We start from the raw sequence: 17,053 nt of genomic DNA, 5'->3' as shown, positions 1-17,053 counted from the left end.
CAGATCTCAGCCTGGTAACCTGTCACACCTAGAGATGGGTGGGAGGTGAAGGCGAGGCTTGAAGGTGAGGAAAAACAGCGGGAAATGGAGTGTTTGTGGCCTAAAGGTTATCAGGATACCCTGTGACTTAGTGGAAAGACAGGATCAGGAGTCCTAAGGCCTGATTTGACATTCTGACCTTGCTCATTATCTATGTGAGTTTGGGCAGGATGCGTAACCTTTCTGAGACTCGTTTTATCTATAGAATGGGAGAAACAATACCTACTTTGGAAAGGGTGGTCATGAGGGCAGAGGGAAGGCAAGTTGCATAGTGTGCTGCCTATTGATTTACATCCACATAAATAGACGCAGGATCTAACAGGAAGAGGGGGGTCACACATCTTCCTCCCTGTCAGCTGAAGCAAAGCCTTCCCTGCCCACCCAATGCTAATTAACTGGCTTGCCCCCTATCTCCAGCATCTCCAAGGCCACAGCTTTTCTTTTTTTTTTTTTTTTTTTCTGGTGGAAAGGAGCTGGGAAATGTGGCTTTGGCCAGCGCGGGAGAAGGGGCCTTTATGTATACCAGCAAAGACCCAATTGTTACTGAATCCAAACTGGGCTGCTTTTCCCAATTATCTCCACGACTCTTCTGGTCTCCACTTTTCTGATGCCAAGTTTTAACCCAGAACAAAAGCTCCCGTCGGGACTGATTTATAATCCAGATCTGCTGACGGGGCCCTAAAGTGTCCCTTCCCTCCAGGACTGCACCGGGCTTAAAGTCACCACCGCAGCCTCAGGGCCTCCAGTCTCTTCACCTCTGCCCTTTGCCCCTAGCCAGGAGGTGGCATCTGTCTCCGGGTCCGGGTGGGCTGGCCCCCCTGGGGTTCCTCTGTCCACCTGCCCAGCTCCGAGAAACCGGCTGGCAAGGAGGACACCCCAGCACCGCCCAGGAGGCCAGGGCTACAAGTTACTTCTAGGACTGGCTGTGGGCGGAGGCTGGCGGCTTTGAAGATGCCAGTTCTCCTCCAGCGTGGGTCCCCTCAGAACCCTTTCGTCTGAACATCAGGGCTCATGTCACTTGTTATTCAGCCTTCCAGCGGCACCAGAAGGAGTCATTTCCTGAGGGTAGGCTCTGTGCAATCGGAGTCGAGGGTTGTCTTCGCCGGGAGCTGGCCGGGGGGCGCTGAGCAGGTCCCTCCGCCTGGAGCGTGAGAAACAAGGGGCAGAAGGTCTCGGGGAGACTTGGGGGTGTCTTCCTGGCTGGTGAGGCCCGTTCCAGTCTGATCGCAGGGGTCAGTGGGAGTTGGGGCCAAGAAACGAAGAATTAGGGGCCAACAGACAGACCACTCTGGTCCGCCCCGAAAAGAAGCCTCGGATACTCGCCCTGAGGTGGCCCGCACGCCTTGTTTCCAGTAACCTCAGCGTGGGCATCCCCTTAGCCCCATTCCCGAGCCCGGCCGCCCAGCCTGCGAGGTTGGCCTTGGGGGACACTTCGGAAAGACCGGGTGAGTTCGACTCCCCCGTGCCAGGGCCCGGAGTCCCTCCCCCGCCCCACCTCCCGGCGCGGTGGCGCAGCTCGCGGCTGCAAGGCGCGGGGCGGCGGGGCACGGGGAGGGGCGGGGGTCCGAGCCCCCGGGCGGGGAGCGGGTAAGCGTGCGGGTCGCAGGCCCCTCCGGGGCGGGCCGCGAAGGCCCGCCCCCGACCTCCGCCGAGCCCCCCCGCCTGACGTCAGGGGGGAGGGGGCGGAGAGCCGCGGCCGCGGCGGAGAAAGAGCCGGCGCCCGCCGCGGTGGCGCGGGGAGCCCGAGCCCAGGGGCGCCGAGCCGAGCCGGGCCGAGGGGCGGTGGCAGAGGGGCAGCGGAGCTGGGCGGGCGGGCGCGCGCGGGCGGCGGCGCGCGGGCAGGGGCGGACCGTGGTCGGAGCCGAACGCGAGGGCGGCGCCCAGGGATTCAAGCCGCGAAGAAGAGGTGAGTGAGGCCAGGGTTGCTTGGGGTCGGAGCCAGGGGGCTCCGGGGTCGCCGCTTTGTCCCCCGACTCGGGCGGCGGACGCCGCACGCGCGAGGGACAGGGTCTGGGGGCTCAGGGAGGGGCGGCGGCGGGGACAGCTGTCCGGCCCGAGCGCCTTCCTGCGCCCCCCGCGGGCTGCTTCGCGGGGGCTGGGGAGCGGGGAGAGCGGCGCCCGCCGCCACAGGGTCCGGAGGCGCGGACTGGTCAGGGGCAGCGGGGCTCAGGGAGCGGGGGTCCCTCGTGCAGTCCGGTCCGCGGCCGGGATCTTCTCCAGGCCCCCGAACTGCCCCTGGCTCCCCCACCCCCGACGGAAAGTTTAGGGCGGGCTTGGACGGAGGCCGATGTTGTGGGATCGGATTTCCCTGCCGCGGCCCCCCGGCCGCGCGCCCGCTCCGCTGGGGAGGCGGGCTGTCCTGGAAAGCCAGGCTCATGAGCCGCGCCGCCCAGTTCCCGGCTGGAGCGCTCGCCCTGCAGCCGCGGGGGCGCCGTCCGCGGCCCGCCGCTCGGGGTGGGCAAGGGTGGGGGGCGCGCCGCCGGGAGCCCGCACCCCTCTACACACCCCCACCTCCGGGGCTGCTCCGGGGAGGAGCTGTGCCGGCAGAGCCTTGGAGCGCGCCGCGGGGTCCGGCCCGGGCCTGGGGTAAGGGGCCGAGGGAGGGCTGGGGGTGTGTTGGGGGACGGGTGCGGGGGGTGAACGCATCTCCTGGCGCCCCCCCGCCCTTCCCGCGCTGGGTTACTGGGCCGACAGGGGGCGTCCGCAGGCCGGGCTCCGCCACGCTCCCAGCGCCGCCGCTTTGTTTGCCTTCAAATCCCCGGAGCTGGGGGAGGGGAGAATCCGGGGGGGGGGGGGAACCGGGGACGGGGTCTTGGCGGGGACCCTTTGTTTTGGGGTGAGCATAGCCCCAGCTTCTGTGTCTCTGTTCCCGGCTTTGGAGGGCTGGAGCAGTGGAAATTAACCCAGATGGCCTGCCCTGGCCGGGGTCCTGGGGTCGCGATCCCTGAGTTGGGAAGGTTCGTCAAGACCCCGGGAGAGCGCAGCAGGCGCCGGCCCTGCTCGGGGCGCCCTCCGCGGTCCAGGAGGAACCCCCCTGGCGCTCCCCACCGGGTCCTCACTTCCCCCCCGGCCCCCGCCTGAAAGCGCCGCCGGGAGATCCCTGATGAGACCGGAGCCGGCTCCGGTGTCCCGCCGCCCCTCAGCCCGAGGGCTGGTGTCTCCTAGGATCCTGTGCGAGGAACAGGATGAGGCCCCGGTCATTTCCACGCCCATCCCACCCACTTCCTGCCTTCCTTCTTGGGCAACAAAGGGGCCTCGGGAAGCGGGGCCCCTCCAGCTCCCGGCCCCACTTCAGCCCTGTGATGTGGAACGGGGTTTGGGGCTCTGCCCGGCTATTGTCTGCGCTGGGGGAGGCGAGAGGCTGGGGCCGGGACCCCCGCAGCCTGATGCACCGAGTCCTCCCTGGGGGTCTTTTCCAACCGCCTGCCCCACCGCATGCTTATCACCCTGCTAAGGGGTTTGCATCTCAGAATTAGGTCTTGGAGCTGGCTGGAGCCCCAGTAGGGCCAGGTCCTGCCTCCAAAGGTTATTTTAAGAAATCCTTCGAATCTGTCAGGCCTGATGCGGGGAGAGGGGGGGTCCCCTTTTTATTTTCTTAAACAACTTCCTGTTGAGGAGAAGGAGTCAGGGAGGGCCCGGAGGTTGTCCGAGTGTCCACTCTTGCAGCTGACTTAGCTCTCTCCCTCCCCCAGGGAGACCCCATGGTCCTTTGGAGGCTGTAGAGGCTGAGGCCAGGTGTCGGAGGGGACTAGGTCTCTGCTCCAAGTCCTGGGGCACGGAAGAGTCCTGGGGAGGATGGATCAGGTCTTCTGTCCTGTCAGTGACTCCTGGCACAGCTGTATGGGCCCCCTTCCGGTCTGTTTTCTCTGTCTGTGATTCTGACCCTTTCTTTTCCCCCAGCAGGGCAGCTGGCCTGGAGCTTAGCGCCAGGGCGTGTGCCATGGCCACGCACTGGGCCGTCTGGCTGCTGGCAGTGGGACTGTGGGGCCTGGGCATTGGGGCTGAGGTGTGGTGGAACCTGGTGCCCCGGAAGACGGTATCTTCTGGGGGTGAGTGCCTGGAGGGCGGGGAGTGGGAGGCCAGGAGGGACTTCTGGGGGAAGAGGGGTGCTAAGGAATTGCCCTCTAGAACGTGCCAGCTGTATTCTGCAGTCGGGTTCAAGGCCCACTGATGTATGTGACACAGCTTACTGAGAAATGTGAATGAGTGGCCCTAGGGACCCAGAACTGGTAGTCCAGGCCAGGACCTAGAGGATCCCTCCTGACATTTAGGACCTGGCTCGGCTGCCCCTGTTATACAAGAGAGAGTGACCATTCTGCATTTCTCTCCCCGTGCCTCACTTCTGGAATTATCGCTAGCACTGAGAGCCTAAAGAGAGAAACCTGGGTCAGGATGGGCATGAGGTGAAGGGTGTCACCGCCCGCCCCCAAGTCTTTCCAGCTCTCTGCCCCCAGGAGCCCCCTTAGCAACCCTGATACGATAGACCCCCCTCTGCTGCCCTGACACTCTGCTGTCTGGTGGCCCTAGAGTGAGGGGGGGGTGCGCACGCATGCACGTGCTCGCGTGGGGGGACGGCAGACCTGACAGCCCTTCTGTGCTCACACACCTGTATGCGGAGGTGATGTCAGGTGTTTGTATCATCCGTGTGCTCTGGGGACCCAGGATGAGCTCACCTCCCACAGGCTCCTCTCTGTGCTAACAAAGCCCTCCCTTGCCAGCCTATGTCTGGGCCCATCGTTGGCTCCAAAGACTAAGGCTGGTTTAGAGGGACCCTGAGGACAGGTCGGCAGCTATTTGGGGGGCTGAGGTAGGAATCCTGTGACTACGCGAATATCATAGCGCCCTGCTTGGCGGATGGCAACAGGGCTTCCCAGCCCCGAGGCTTCAGCGCCATCTCTGGTCCCCAGCTTCTGGTTTCCGCTGACCTCCCTGGCCTGGCCTCCCAGCCCGATTCCGTCTCCTGCCGTCCCTCCTCATCCCATAGCCGGCTGTGCTTGTATCCCTAACAGCCTGGATTTGGGTCCCACTGGAGGGAAGGGTTTCCTAAGTCAAAGGAGTGCTCACAACTTCTGTCCGTCCTGCCCTGCTGGATTAGGGTCCAGGGCCTGGCTGGACCCTGGTGAGGGCAGCAGGCAGCAGAGCAAAGAAGGAAGCAGCAGCTGAGGAAGCTGGGAGGGGGGAGTGCTGCTGACCCTGAGAGTGAGAGCCATCGGTCTGATGGCTTCCTCTGACCGGAAGCTGTGGCTGAGATATCCTTCCTTCCTCCTCCCCAGCCCAGATTTGCCTCCGCCCCGGCTGGGAGAGGCCAGGGTGGCCTGGGTGGAGCTGTCAGAGCCAAAAGCCTGTTCAGAAAATGTCCTTTACTACCAGTCAGGGGGCTTGGCTGGCATCTGCCTGTGGGGTGCTGGCTCTAATGTGGGGACCAGCAGTGACCATCGCATAGAGGAGGGCTGATTTTGGGGCGGGGGCGCCTCCCGGAGTCCCAGGAAGGTCCGCGCACCCCATCCCTGCTCTCTCTGGCCTCGTCCCTGCAGAACTGGCCACGGTGGTGCGGCGCTTCTCCCAGACGGGCATCCAGGACTTCCTGACGCTGACCTTGACCGAGCAGACCGGGCTCCTGTATGTAGGGGCCCGGGAGGCCCTGTTTGCCTTCAGCGTGGAGGCTCTGGAGCTGCAGGGAGTGGTGAGAGGTGGGGGAGCGGGAGGCACGTGGGGGTGAGAGAGGCAGGACCCGGAGGGGCTTTGCTTGGCCAGGCTGTCCCCTTGGCTCAGCTGCCCCCCCACCCCATTCTCCTCGGTGAGCATGTTGCTTTCCCCGAGTCTGCAGCACTTACTGGGTCTGCCGCGTTGGGGCAGCTGGGGCTTCTGACCTCTGCTGGAATAAGCTCCCAGAGAGTGGGGACCGTGTCTTCTCACTTGGCTTGCCCACGTTACTGCCATGGGCCGTGCTAGTAGCACATGCACGGTATGTACCTGTGACACTGCTGACGTGTCCCCTCCCTGTCCCCAGATCTCATGGGAGGCGCCAGCCGAGAAGAAGGCCGAGTGTACCCAGAAAGGGAAGAGTAACCAGGTGGGTGCTTGGGACACTGCTGGCGGGGGCGGGGGGCATGGTGCACGCTCTTTCCCCAGAGCCCCCTTTGTCCCAGGGCTGGTCTGGGTCCTTGTGTCCCCATGTCCCGGGCCCTCATACTTTAACTGATGCCTCTCTCTCCCCAGACGGAGTGTTTCAACTTCATCCGCTTCCTGCAGCCGTATAACGCATCCCACCTGTACGTCTGCGGTACCTACGCCTTCCAGCCCAAGTGCACCTACATTGTGAGTGCCGCTCCTGTCCCCCAGCCCCCTCGACCTGCCCCGTCGCCTTCTCATTGCCTCTTCCCTTCCCCTAGGACATGCTCACCTTCACCCTGGAGCGTGGCGAGTTCGAAGATGGCAAGGGGAAGTGTCCCTATGACCCAGTTAAGGGCCACACCGGCCTCCTTGTGGGTGAGTGGCTGTCCCGCTGCCGGTTGGGGGGTTCCCCCAGGACTTGTTCCCACTCCGGGGCCGCGGGGCCTGAGTGCAGCTGCGCCTCGCTTCTGGTCCGGCTGACCCCCCGTCTCCTGTAGACGGGGAGCTGTACTCGGCCACACTCAACAACTTCCTGGGCACGGAGCCCGTCATCCTGCGGAACATGGGGCCGCACCACGCCATGAAGACGGAGTACCTGGCCTTCTGGCTCAACGGTGAGCCCCGAGGAGCCGGCCAGCCGACCGGGCAGCCGTGGGTGGGAGGCGCCGCGAGGGCCCAGCGCCCGGGCTGACCCTCCTCCCCTTCCCGTAGAACCGCATTTCGTGGGCTCCGCCTACATCCCGGAGAGCGTGGGCAGCTTCACGGGGGATGACGACAAGGTGTACTTCTTCTTCAGCGAGCGCGCCGTGGAATACGACTGCTACGCCGAGCAGGTGGTGGCCCGCGTGGCCCGAGTCTGCAAGGTACAGACCCCCCGCGGCGGGCGGCCCCGGGAGCCCGGCGGCCCGGCTGGGCTGACCGGCAGTGTCCCCTCGCTGTCCCCCAGGGTGACGTGGGGGGCGCGCGGACGCTGCAGAGGAAGTGGACCACGTTCCTGAAGGCGCGGCTGGTTTGCTCCGCGCCCGACTGGCAGCTCTACTTCAACCAGCTGCAGGCGCTGCATACCCTGCAGGACGCCTCCTGGCACAACACCACCTTCTTCGGGGTTTTTCGGGCACGGTGGTGAGTTGGCCCGGAGCCTTTGGGGGTGGGGAGGAGCAGGTCCGCAAGGCTGGGTCTGACAGGGACAGGCCTCAGGGGACGTCCAGAGAGTCAAGGAGGATGTTAGGTGCCTGCCCCTTTTCAAAGGCCCCCGCGGGAGGCGGGCCGTGCTCTGTCCCCAGTGGCACTTGGAGCCGCCGTCACGTCACGTGGGCCCGTGACCTTCTTGTGCTTGGGCCCTGCCTTCCCGCTGCATGCCCGGAGCTGTGGTCGCCCCAGGCCTGACCCTGGGGGTCCCTCCCTTGCTGTGACAGGGGCGACATGGACCTGTCAGCAGTCTGTGAGTACCAGTTGGAAGAGATCCAGAGGGTGTTCGAGGGGCCCTACAAGGAGTACCATGAGCAAGCCCAAAAGTGGGGCCGCTACACCGACCCGGTACCCAGCCCGCGGCCCGGCTCGGTGAGTCATCCGGGGCAGGGGCGCGCTTGTGTCCTCCTCTCCGGTGTTGCTCCCGCCGGACTGATAGCCACACCCCTCCTCACCGCCCCCAGTGCATCAACAACTGGCACCGGCGCCACGGCTATACCAGCTCCCTGGAGCTGCCAGACAACACCCTCAACTTCATCAAGAAGCACCCGCTGATGGAGGAGCAGGTGGGGCCTCGGTGGGGCCGGCCCCTGCTGGTGAAGAAAGATGCCAACTTCACCCACCTGGTGGCCGACCGGGTCACGGGGCTTGATGGAGCCACCTATACAGTGCTGTTCATCGGCACAGGTGGGCCCAGGGGGCACAGGCTTGGCTGCTGGGGGCTGGGCGAAGGCCTGTGTGCCCCAGGCGGGGAGAGCCTCTTGCCCTTTTCTTTACACCTGTCCTCCCCCACCCCCCCCACAGGAGATGGCTGGCTGCTCAAGGCCGTGAGCCTGGGGCCCTGGGTCCACCTGATTGAGGAGCTGCAGGTGTTTGACCAGGAGCCGGTGGAAAGCCTGGTCCTGTCCCGGAGCAAGGTAGTAATCAGGCCCCACCCACCACTGTCCCCAGGCCTCCCCTGGTCGTGTGCATGGCCGGTACAGGGGTGGGGAGATGCCCGAGCCACCTCGGGTAGCTTGGGGCGGGTCCCAGGAATGAGAGCGCTAACGGAATCCGCGCTCTGCGGGCGTTATGTTTTATATATAGCCTGGTCCTGGCAGCCGGGCGTTATGTTTTATATATAGCCTGGTCCTGGCGGGGCTGTGCTCCCAGAACGGGGCCTTGGCAGCTGCTCTGTGCGCTCTCTTCAGGCCCCTCGGGGTCGCGCTGTGCCTCTTCTCTGCCGGTGCCACTGCTGGCCAGGCCCTGTGCTGTGTCGGTTCGTGATGCCCTCGTGATGTCGCCTTGCCGACCGGCCCCTGTTGCCCTCCAGCCCTGCCCCTTCCCCCTGCCCCCGGTGGCTTCAGCCGTTCCCTGAAGCGCTGCTCTCAGCTTCTGCCCTTGCTCTACTCCTCTGGCGCATCTGTGGCACCTTCACGCGCTCGCCTTTCACCGCCTGTGGCGGCTCAAGTTGTTTCTCCAGAACGTGGAATAATGGCAGAAACAAAGTCTGTGGTTGAAGAAACACACAAATTGGCAATCACCATTCAAACAGAGGAAAAACGCCTTATGCTCTGCTGGTGCTATTGTGAGGCTGACGGGCCCTGCGGAAACTGAACTTCCTGCGCTATTTATACTGCCCTGGAGTGAGTGAGTGAGTGAGTGAGTGAGTGAGGCCTCCCCTGGTCGTGTGCATGGCCGGTACAGGGGTGGGGAGATGCCCGAGCCACCTCGGGTAGCTTGGGGCGGGTCCCAGGAATGAGAGCGCTAACGGAATCCGCGCTCTGCGGGCGTTATGTTTTATATATAGCCTGGTCCTGGCGGGGCTGTGCTCCCAGAACGGGGCCTTGGCAGCTGCTCTGTGCGCTCTCTTCAGGCCCCTCGGGGTCGCGCTGTGCCTCTTCTCTGCCGGTGCCACTGCTGGCCAGGCCCTGTGCTGTGTCGGTTCGTGATGCCCTCGTGATGTCGCCTTGCCGACCGGCCCCTGTTGCCCTCCAGCCCTGCCCCTTCCCCCTGCCCCCGGTGGCTTCAGCCGTTCCCTGAAGCGCTGCTCTCAGCTTCTGCCCTTGCTCTACTCCTCTGGCGCATCTGTGGCGCCTTCACGCGCTCGCCTTTCACCACCTGTGGCGGCTCAAGTTGTTTCTCCAGAACGTGGAATAATGGCAGAAACAAAGTCTGTGGTTGAAGAAACACACAAATTGGCAATCACCATTCAAACAGAGGAAAAACGCCTTATGCTCTGCTGGTGCTATTGTGAGGCTGACGGGCCCTGCGGAAACTGAACTTCCTGCGCTATTTATACTGCCCTGGAGTGAGTGAGTGAGTGAGTGAGTGAGTGTGTGTGTGTGTGTGTGTGTGTGTGTGTGTGTGTGTAGGGGTGTGTGTGTGATTATATTTCTCGGCCTCACAGGTCTGCTGTTCCTTTCTAATAAGGTCACATCTGTAAGGTGCTTAGGATTGCATTTGGCTTGTAATAAGCCCTCCGTGCGTTCTCAGCCCTCAGATTTCCCTCCTCAGGACTTGAGCGCAGCCCTCTTTCTCTTTTGGGCCCCTTGTGCCCCCTGGCAACGGTCTGAGCCGCCCCCAGGCCATGTCCGGGCTTGGCTCACCCCCGTCCTGGGCTTCTCTGGCAGAAGCTGCTCTTTGCGGGCTCCCGCTCCCAGCTGGTCCAGCTGCCCCTGGCCGACTGTGTGAAGTACCGCTCCTGCGCTGACTGCGTGCTTGCTCGGGACCCCTACTGCGCCTGGAGCGTCAACACCAGCCGCTGCCTGGCCGTGGGCGGCCACTCCAGGTGAGCGGGGCTCTGTGCGTGCTGGGACCAGCAGGGAGGGGAGGGGGGTTAGAGCTGGGACGCTGATGGCCTCTGCTTCCCCTACCAGATCCCTGCTGATCCAGCACGTCACAGTCTCAGACACCTCAAGCATTTGTAACTTCCGGGGCAGTAAGAAAGGTGAGCTGTTTTTTTAGTCCCCCTCTCAGGGCGGTGGGCCTTGGGCCAGAGCTGGAGTGTCTGCATCCGCCCCCCGGCCTGGGTTTCCTGCACTGACTCTCTGCTCTGCTTTCTCTGCCGCTGCAGTCAGGCTCACGCCCAAAAACATCACGGTGGTGGCAGGCACAGACCTGGTGCTGCCCTGCCGCCTCTCCTCCAACCTCGCCCACGCCCGCTGGACCTTCGGGGGCCGGGAACTGCCTGCAGAGCAGCCCGGCTCCTTCCTCTACGACGCCCGGCTGCAGGCCCTGGTGGTGATGGCCGCCCAGCCCCGCCACGCCGGGGCCTACCACTGCTTCTCGGAGGAGCAGGGGGCCCGGCTGGCTGCCGAAGGCTACCTGGTGGCAGTGGTGGCAGGCCCGTCGGTGACCCTGGAGGCCCGGGCCCCCCTGGAGAGCCTGGGGCTGGTATGGCTGGCCGTGGTGGCCCTGGGGGCTGTGTGCCTTGTGCTGCTGCTGCTGGTTCTGTCCCTGCGCCGGCGGCTGCGGGAGGAGCTGGAGAAGGGCGCCAAGGCAGCCGAGAGGACCCTGGTGTACCCTCTGGAGCTGCCCAAGGAGCCCACCAGTCCCCCCTTCCGGCCCGGCCCTGAGACAGACGAGAAACTCTGGGACCCCGTGGGCTACTACTACTCGGACGGCTCCCTCAAGATCGTTCCCGGACACGCCCGGTGCCAGCCCGGTGGCGGGCCCCCCTCGCCGCCTCCTGGCATCCCCGGCCAGCCCCTGCCTTCTCCGACTCGGCTCCACCTGGGGGGTGGGCGGAACTCCAATGCCAATGGATACGTGCGCTTACAGCTGGGAGGGGAGGACCGGGGCAGCCTCGGGCACCCCCTGCCCGAGCTCGCCGACGAGCTGAGACGCAAACTGCAGCAGCGCCAGCAGCTGCCGGACTCCAACCCCGAGGAGTCCTCGGTGTGAGGGGACCCCTCCGGCGGGGCGGCGTGGGAGGCGCGGCTCCTACTTTTGCACAGGCACCAGCTACCTCAGGGACATGGCACGGGCACCTGCTCTGCCCCGGACGGACCCTGCCCGGCACCGCCCGGCCATGAGGACCTGCTCTCTCAGCATGGGCACTGCCACTTGGTGTGGCTCACCGGGGCACCAGCCTCGCAACAGAGGGCACCTTCCTCCTCTGTGAGGGGCTGTGAATCACAGACGCACGGGACCCCAGCAGCCAAAACCTTTCAAGGCGGAAGTTGGAGATGTGGGTGTGTTTGTGTACATACATGTGTGTCTGTGGACGTGTGCACGTATGTGTGTGTGGGTGTGTGACATAGTCTTCCTGTTACTGTCAAGTCTTCCCTTGGCCTGGGGTCCTCCTGGTGGGTCACTGGAGCTATGAAGGGGAAGGGGTTGTGTCACTTTGCCTCTCCTACCCCCGCCTGTCCCCAGTGGGGGGCAGCCATGTACATACGGGGGTGGGCTGGGCAGGGTGCTGTGCCCCTTTGGGGGAGTCCAGGGCTCTGGGGTGGGCCTGGTCCTACTCCCGGGGCTGTGAATGTTTTCAGGGTGGGGGGAGGGAGATGGAGCCTCCTGTGTGTTTGGGGGAAGGGGGGGAGGGGCCTCCCGCTTGGCCCTGGGATTCAGTGGTATTTTATACTTGTCCTCCCTGGCAGGGCTGGGAAAGGTGGTGTGGGGGGAGGGGGAGGGGGAGGGAAGGAGAGGGTGGGCATGCTGTGGATAGGGCACATCCTCTCCCAGCCCCAGGAGGAGGGCTTCTCACAGTGTAACTTATTGTGTCCCCGCGTATTTATTTGTTGTAAATATTTGAGTATTTTTATATGGACAAATAAAATGGAGAAAATGAAACTGTTCTGTCACGGAGATAAGACATCTGGGCCAAAACCTTCTGGGTGCCAAGAGGGAGACTCCCTGTGGGTTGAGTGGGGCTGGACTGGCCCCCCTCTCAGTCCTGGGGCAGCCGCCCTTTCCTTCAGTGGTCCCCCTCCTGCCTGTGCCCCTCTCTGGAGGGGGGACAGCCCAGGCGCCAATGTTTTCCCACAGTGGTGGCTCGGGCTGGGAGCCAGACCAGGGCCACAGCCTCTTGAGAGCCAGCCTTGGCTTCTGGCCAAAGGGAGAAGTCAGGGCATGGGGAGGAGAAGCAGGAGAGCGGGAGGGGCCTGGCTTCCCAGAACTCTGGGAAGGGGAAATGGGGGTGCGGGGGCCGAGGAGGGGAACTTCCTAGAAGCAGCTTAAGGTGGTGTGGGCTGGCTCGTGTGAGGATGGGGCTCCCAACCAGCTTAGGGGAGGAAAGATGACTTCCAGCCTTTACCCTCCAGGACTGTTAGCCTTGAATGCTTCAGCTACACACCACAGGGAACTTTCCCCATTGCCACCCGGTGGGCACCAAGCCCCTGTCCTATGGAAGGAGCCGTGCAGGGCCCAGATATTTGTAAGAAAAACAGGACCCCGCCTGGGTTCTATAATCCACGCCCACACACAGAGGCAGCCAGTCCTCTGTACCCTTGACCGGTCTGTGGGTGCCTGCTGTGGCTGGAACAGGCTGCTGCCGGGCGCCCTGCTGTAAGAGACGGCTGGCATCTGCTGACCTGAGCACGCTACGCTTCCAGCACAGTCACTAACCCACAGCCCAGAGGATGTCTTGATACAAGAAGGTTGATTCGGTAAACTCGGTGCCCACTGTGGGGTTGAGGGTTCCAGGCCCTTTTCCCTGCCCCCCGGGCCTACGTGCAGGTGCTCCCAGCGGCAGGATAGGTCATGACTACCTGCCTCCCACGGGGTTTTAAGAAGTGAGCAGTAGGGGCGAGAGGAGGGAGGGTGTCGCGCGGCCTTTCAAGCGGTCACCGCGCCGCCGCGGTGACCCGTCTTCCTGGGCCCGCGTGGTGGGGGAAAGAGGGGGGCAAAGGACCTTGGGGTGCTCCCGGCGACCCCCTGCCCTGGGGAGCCCGGTGGGACGAAGAGAACCTGGAAGGGCGCCACATAAATGCTCCCGACCCACTGGGTTCCAGCGGGCGCGCCCCGGCCTCCGCTTAGCCTAGGACGCCCTCGCGTGGCCGCTTCGGGCGGGCGCAGCCAGGCACCCCCACCCCCACCCCAGGTCCCACCCCACCGCCGCGATTGGCTCCCGGGCTCAGACCCAGACGCTTGATTGGTCGGCCCCGTGGCTCGTGCGGACGCCGAGTGGTCAGACCGGGCGGGTGGGCAGAGCTGCGCCCGCCCCGCCCGCCGAGGCCGCGCCAGCGTCGGTGCCCGTGACCTTACCCGCGGCGGCGCCCGCCGGCGGGTGGGAGGGCGCCGAGGGCGGCATGGCGGTGCAGCAGCCTTGCGCCGAAGGCCCCTGCTGCTCCCACCCCAGCGCGGCTCCCGGCGTGCAGCAGACGCTGGACGAGATGGACTTCGAGAGGGGTGAGGCGGGCTTGCGGCCCTACCGGCCCGGCGCCTTCCGGCGTCCCCAGGCCCCCAGGGCAAAGGAGGTGGCCGAGAACCGGGGCCCCGAGGGGGAGGCAGCCCGGGGACCTAGTCGGAGCGTTGGCGGGCGGTGGACTCACCGTTCCCGCGTAGTGAGAGCCCTCCAGGGACCCGGCGGGAGCTCGGCATTAGAAACACCGGCTCGCGTGCAGGTCGGGAAACAGGCTTTGGTTTCAGGAATTTTCCCCAGTGGTGCGGCTGGGCCCGGCTCCTCACCTGGTGCGACCCCGGGACACCCAGTCCTGCTCGCGGGTCTGCTCCTGGGCAGCAGAGCCTGCAGCCAGGGTATTGCACCCACCCCGAGGGGATGGAGCTTCAGACCAGGGGGGCTGCGTGTGGGCACTGCAGGCGTGAGATATGGCAGAGAATGCCTCGAGGCAGGCGATGTCGTCCCTGCCTGTGGGCTCAGCGGGGTAACTCTCTTGCCCCAGACTATCCTTGGTGCTGCACTCGCCACCCGCCGGCTTTGTGCACAGAGCCTGGCTCTGTCTGGTTTCTCACCATGCGCACGGCCCACTTTGCTCCAGACGCTGCTCGCTCAGGCGTTCCAGCCAAAGCCCCTGAGTTGTGGGACGGTTCTGAGGACTCGGGATTCCACAGATGGGGTGACTGTTCACCGCTTTGGCTGTGGTTTTCACTTTGCGCTGGCACCTGGCAATGTCCTTTTCTTCCTTTTGACTGTGACTGTATATCGAAACATCTTAAACAGTACTTTATCCAACACTGGTGTGTTTGCAATGGGAAGAAGTGTGACCGTGTCTGCCCAATCTCCTGTCCGGTTAGACAAGCCCCTTGTCTGTCTTGCTCACAGCGATGTCGCCAGCACCCAGCACAATCCTTGACACAGAGGAGGTGCTCGTGTTAATATTTGTTGAACCCATGAATTTCCATTTTATAGATGAGAAAACAAGAGGTCAGGAGGTAAAGGGAGCGCTGGAAGCCCCCAGTCATTCAGCGTTATTCAGTGCTCGGCTTGTCCTTCTGCAGGAATCTGGTCTGCAGCCCTGAACGGAGACCTGGGCCGAGTGAAGTATTTAATCCAGAAGGCAGCGGACCCCAGCCAGCCCGACTCCGCCGGCTACACGGCTCTGGTGAGGTGGGGATGAGCCTCATCGGGTTGCTGATCTCTGGGGGTGGGGAGGGGATGATGTTTGCATTTTCTCTTCTCCCACCCTTCCTCCTCTCCCAGCAGGGTTTCTGGTTAAGCATCACGTGAACCTGGGGTTTTTTTAATTAGCATAAGTGCTTTGCATTAGTTATTTAACTTCATTCTCATAAGGATTCTGCGAGGTAGGAATGGTTATTATCCCCACTTTCCAGTGGCGGAAACTGAAGCTAGGAATGAAGGCTCACCCTGGTCACCCAGGTGCCGGAGGGGGCACCCCCCGCCGGGGTTCTGCCCCCTGACCCCGGCTCTGTTCCCCGCAGCACTATGCCAGCCGCAACGGGCACTATGCCGTGTGCCAGTTCCTGCTGGAGAGCGGGGCCAAGTGTGATGCCCAGACCCACGGGGGAGCCACCGCTCTGCACCGGGCCAGCTACTGTGGGCACACGGACATCGCCCGGCTCCTGCTGTCGCACGGCTCCAATCCCAGGCTGGTGGACGACGACGGCATGACCAGTCTGCACAAGGTGGGTGCCCTCTTGGAAGTTTCACAGGTTGCAAGAACTTGTCTTCTCTCATTAGAAAAGTTATAACATGGGACTTCCCTGGCCGTCCAGTGGTTAGGACTCGGCGCTTTCACTGCCGTGGGCCCAGGTTCAAGCCCTGGTCGGGGAACTAAGATCCCGCAAGGCATGGCCAAAAATAAAAAAGTAAAAGTTATAATGTGTTCACTGCAGAAAACATGGGGAAAACGGAAAAGCATAAAGTAGAAAATTGAAATCATTTGTACTCTCAGTGCTCACCTCTCGTCACTTTAGGATTAACGTATAATTTTCCAGCACGTCTCCTGCGCACATAAATTAGAACTAAACGTGTGGCGTCATTTTCTTTTTCTTCCCCTTAATGATGTGTCCTCAGTGCTTTTCCACGTAGTTTTCTGAAACTTGCACCCACTCTTGCCTATCCCTCTAGTCTGCTTTCCACACTGTGAGCAGAGTGATCATTGAATTAAATGTTTTCTGACTAGAAACACCTACCCGCCGTGAACGGTTTGAGGAGTACAGAATGTCTACCGTGGACACGAGTTTCCCTCCCCCCCCGACCCCTGGTCCCTCAGTCTTCCAAGTCACCTCCCTTAAGGCATCCCCTTTTACCGATTTCTTGTGCGTCTTTGAGACGCAGTTGACGCATACTTACGGCCTATGTGTGCAAACCTGTTCCTCTCTTAGCCCCACTGATTTTCTCCCAGAGTGATGGTTTAAAAAGCAGTTCTGACCATGCCATGCCTTCGAGTCCTTCGGAGGCTTGCTTTTACCAAGTCCTCAAGCTGGTTCCTAGGCCCTCTGGAGTCAGGCCCTGCCTACCTGCTAGCTTGTCCTTGACCCGCTAGTCGTTTTCAGTTTCTTGAACCTGCTTCTCTATCACTTGCAGTCCATAGACAACACCTCTTCCCATCTGGATGCCTCACATCACCCTTTTCCGTCTGACTCGTGTCTGTCCTTCCTTCTGGATTGCAGCTTCTACATCACTCCCTCAGAGAGCTTTCCCGTTTCCTCAGGGGAGGACAGCTCACGCACCTGGATGCCGGAAGCACCCTGTGCTTGACTTCTGACTCTTCTCCCCCTTGAAATTCCCTGTGTGAGCTCCGTCTCACTGGAGGCAGCTGGGACTGGTCCTGTTTCCTGCTGTGGCCTCAGCACTGAGCTCAGGTGCTGAGTGAGCAGCTGGGGGTTGTTTTGTTTTGAGACCCTTGCTGGTTGGAGAGGCAGGTTGCTCGTTTCTCAGTGGTCTAAACGGGTGTTGGCTTGAGTGTTTCACTGCCACAGCTCACATGATGGGTGTTGATAGGCAAGACACTGCCGTGGATGGACCCAGCTGGTGTCACCCGCACTTGCGGCATTCTCGTGAAATTGAGGGAATGCATGTGTGTGAGGAATATGAATTGTCCCTTCCTTCCAGCTTGCCTGCCTCCCTCCCTTGCTTCCTTCTGCAAACATTGGCACTTTTTTTTGCCAAAAAATATTTGGAATTCATCTTACGACTGCTCACGACACACTATTGCCTGAATTGAAGCAGTAAAATTGAGAATCCCAGGTCTGTACTCATCAAGATAATATTTATGGGCTTCCCTGGTGGCGCAGTGGTTGAGAATCCGCCTGCCGATGCAGGCGACACGGGTTCGTGCCCCGGTCCGGGGGGATTCCACGTGCC

The 17,053-nt window shown here is 62.6% G+C and overlaps 2 protein-coding genes across 3 annotated transcripts in view; both read left to right on the top strand.

Annotated features, from left to right (window-relative positions):
* Window positions 1–1,744: 1,744 nt before the first annotated feature.
* On the top strand, window positions 1,745–11,521 carry SEMA4C (semaphorin 4C). 2 transcript variants are annotated; one of them, XM_024129856.3, is made up of 15 exons: window positions 1,745–1,945; window positions 3,940–4,088; window positions 5,574–5,722; window positions 6,050–6,112; window positions 6,259–6,357; window positions 6,432–6,528; window positions 6,651–6,767; window positions 6,865–7,016; window positions 7,100–7,275; window positions 7,569–7,713; window positions 7,806–8,028; window positions 8,146–8,258; window positions 9,954–10,111; window positions 10,200–10,270; window positions 10,397–11,521. In XM_024129856.3, the coding sequence occupies exons 2-15, from the start codon at window positions 3,980–3,982 to the stop codon at window positions 11,224–11,226; spliced, it is 2,502 nt and encodes an 833-aa protein (XP_023985624.1). In that variant the 5' UTR covers window positions 1,745–1,945; window positions 3,940–3,979; the 3' UTR covers window positions 11,227–11,521. The 2 variants fall into 2 exon arrangements, with proteins under 2 accessions (XP_023985624.1, XP_028352921.2); XM_028497120.2 differs by lacking the exon at window positions 1,745–1,945 and adding an exon at window positions 2,327–2,625 and having other exon boundaries at window positions 3,943–4,088.
* Window positions 11,522–13,520: 1,999 nt separating this feature from the next.
* ANKRD39 (ankyrin repeat domain 39) overlaps window positions 13,521–17,053 on the top strand; it is a 5,017-nt gene continuing 1,484 nt past the window's right edge. The window contains exons 1-3 of the mRNA XM_024129858.3: window positions 13,521–13,674; window positions 14,725–14,828; window positions 15,166–15,369. Of these exons, the coding sequence (XP_023985626.1) occupies window positions 13,575–13,674; window positions 14,725–14,828; window positions 15,166–15,369 (408 nt within the window). The 5' untranslated portion in view covers window positions 13,521–13,574. The remainder of the gene's footprint in view (window positions 13,675–14,724; window positions 14,829–15,165; window positions 15,370–17,053) is intronic.

The sequence above is a fragment of the Physeter macrocephalus genome, chromosome 12 (assembly GCF_002837175.3).
Source record: "Physeter macrocephalus isolate SW-GA chromosome 12, ASM283717v5, whole genome shotgun sequence".
NCBI lineage: Eukaryota > Metazoa > Chordata > Mammalia > Artiodactyla > Physeteridae > Physeter > Physeter macrocephalus.
Note: the sequence above shows the minus strand (reverse complement) of the source record. Positions and strands in the feature narration are given on the sequence as shown.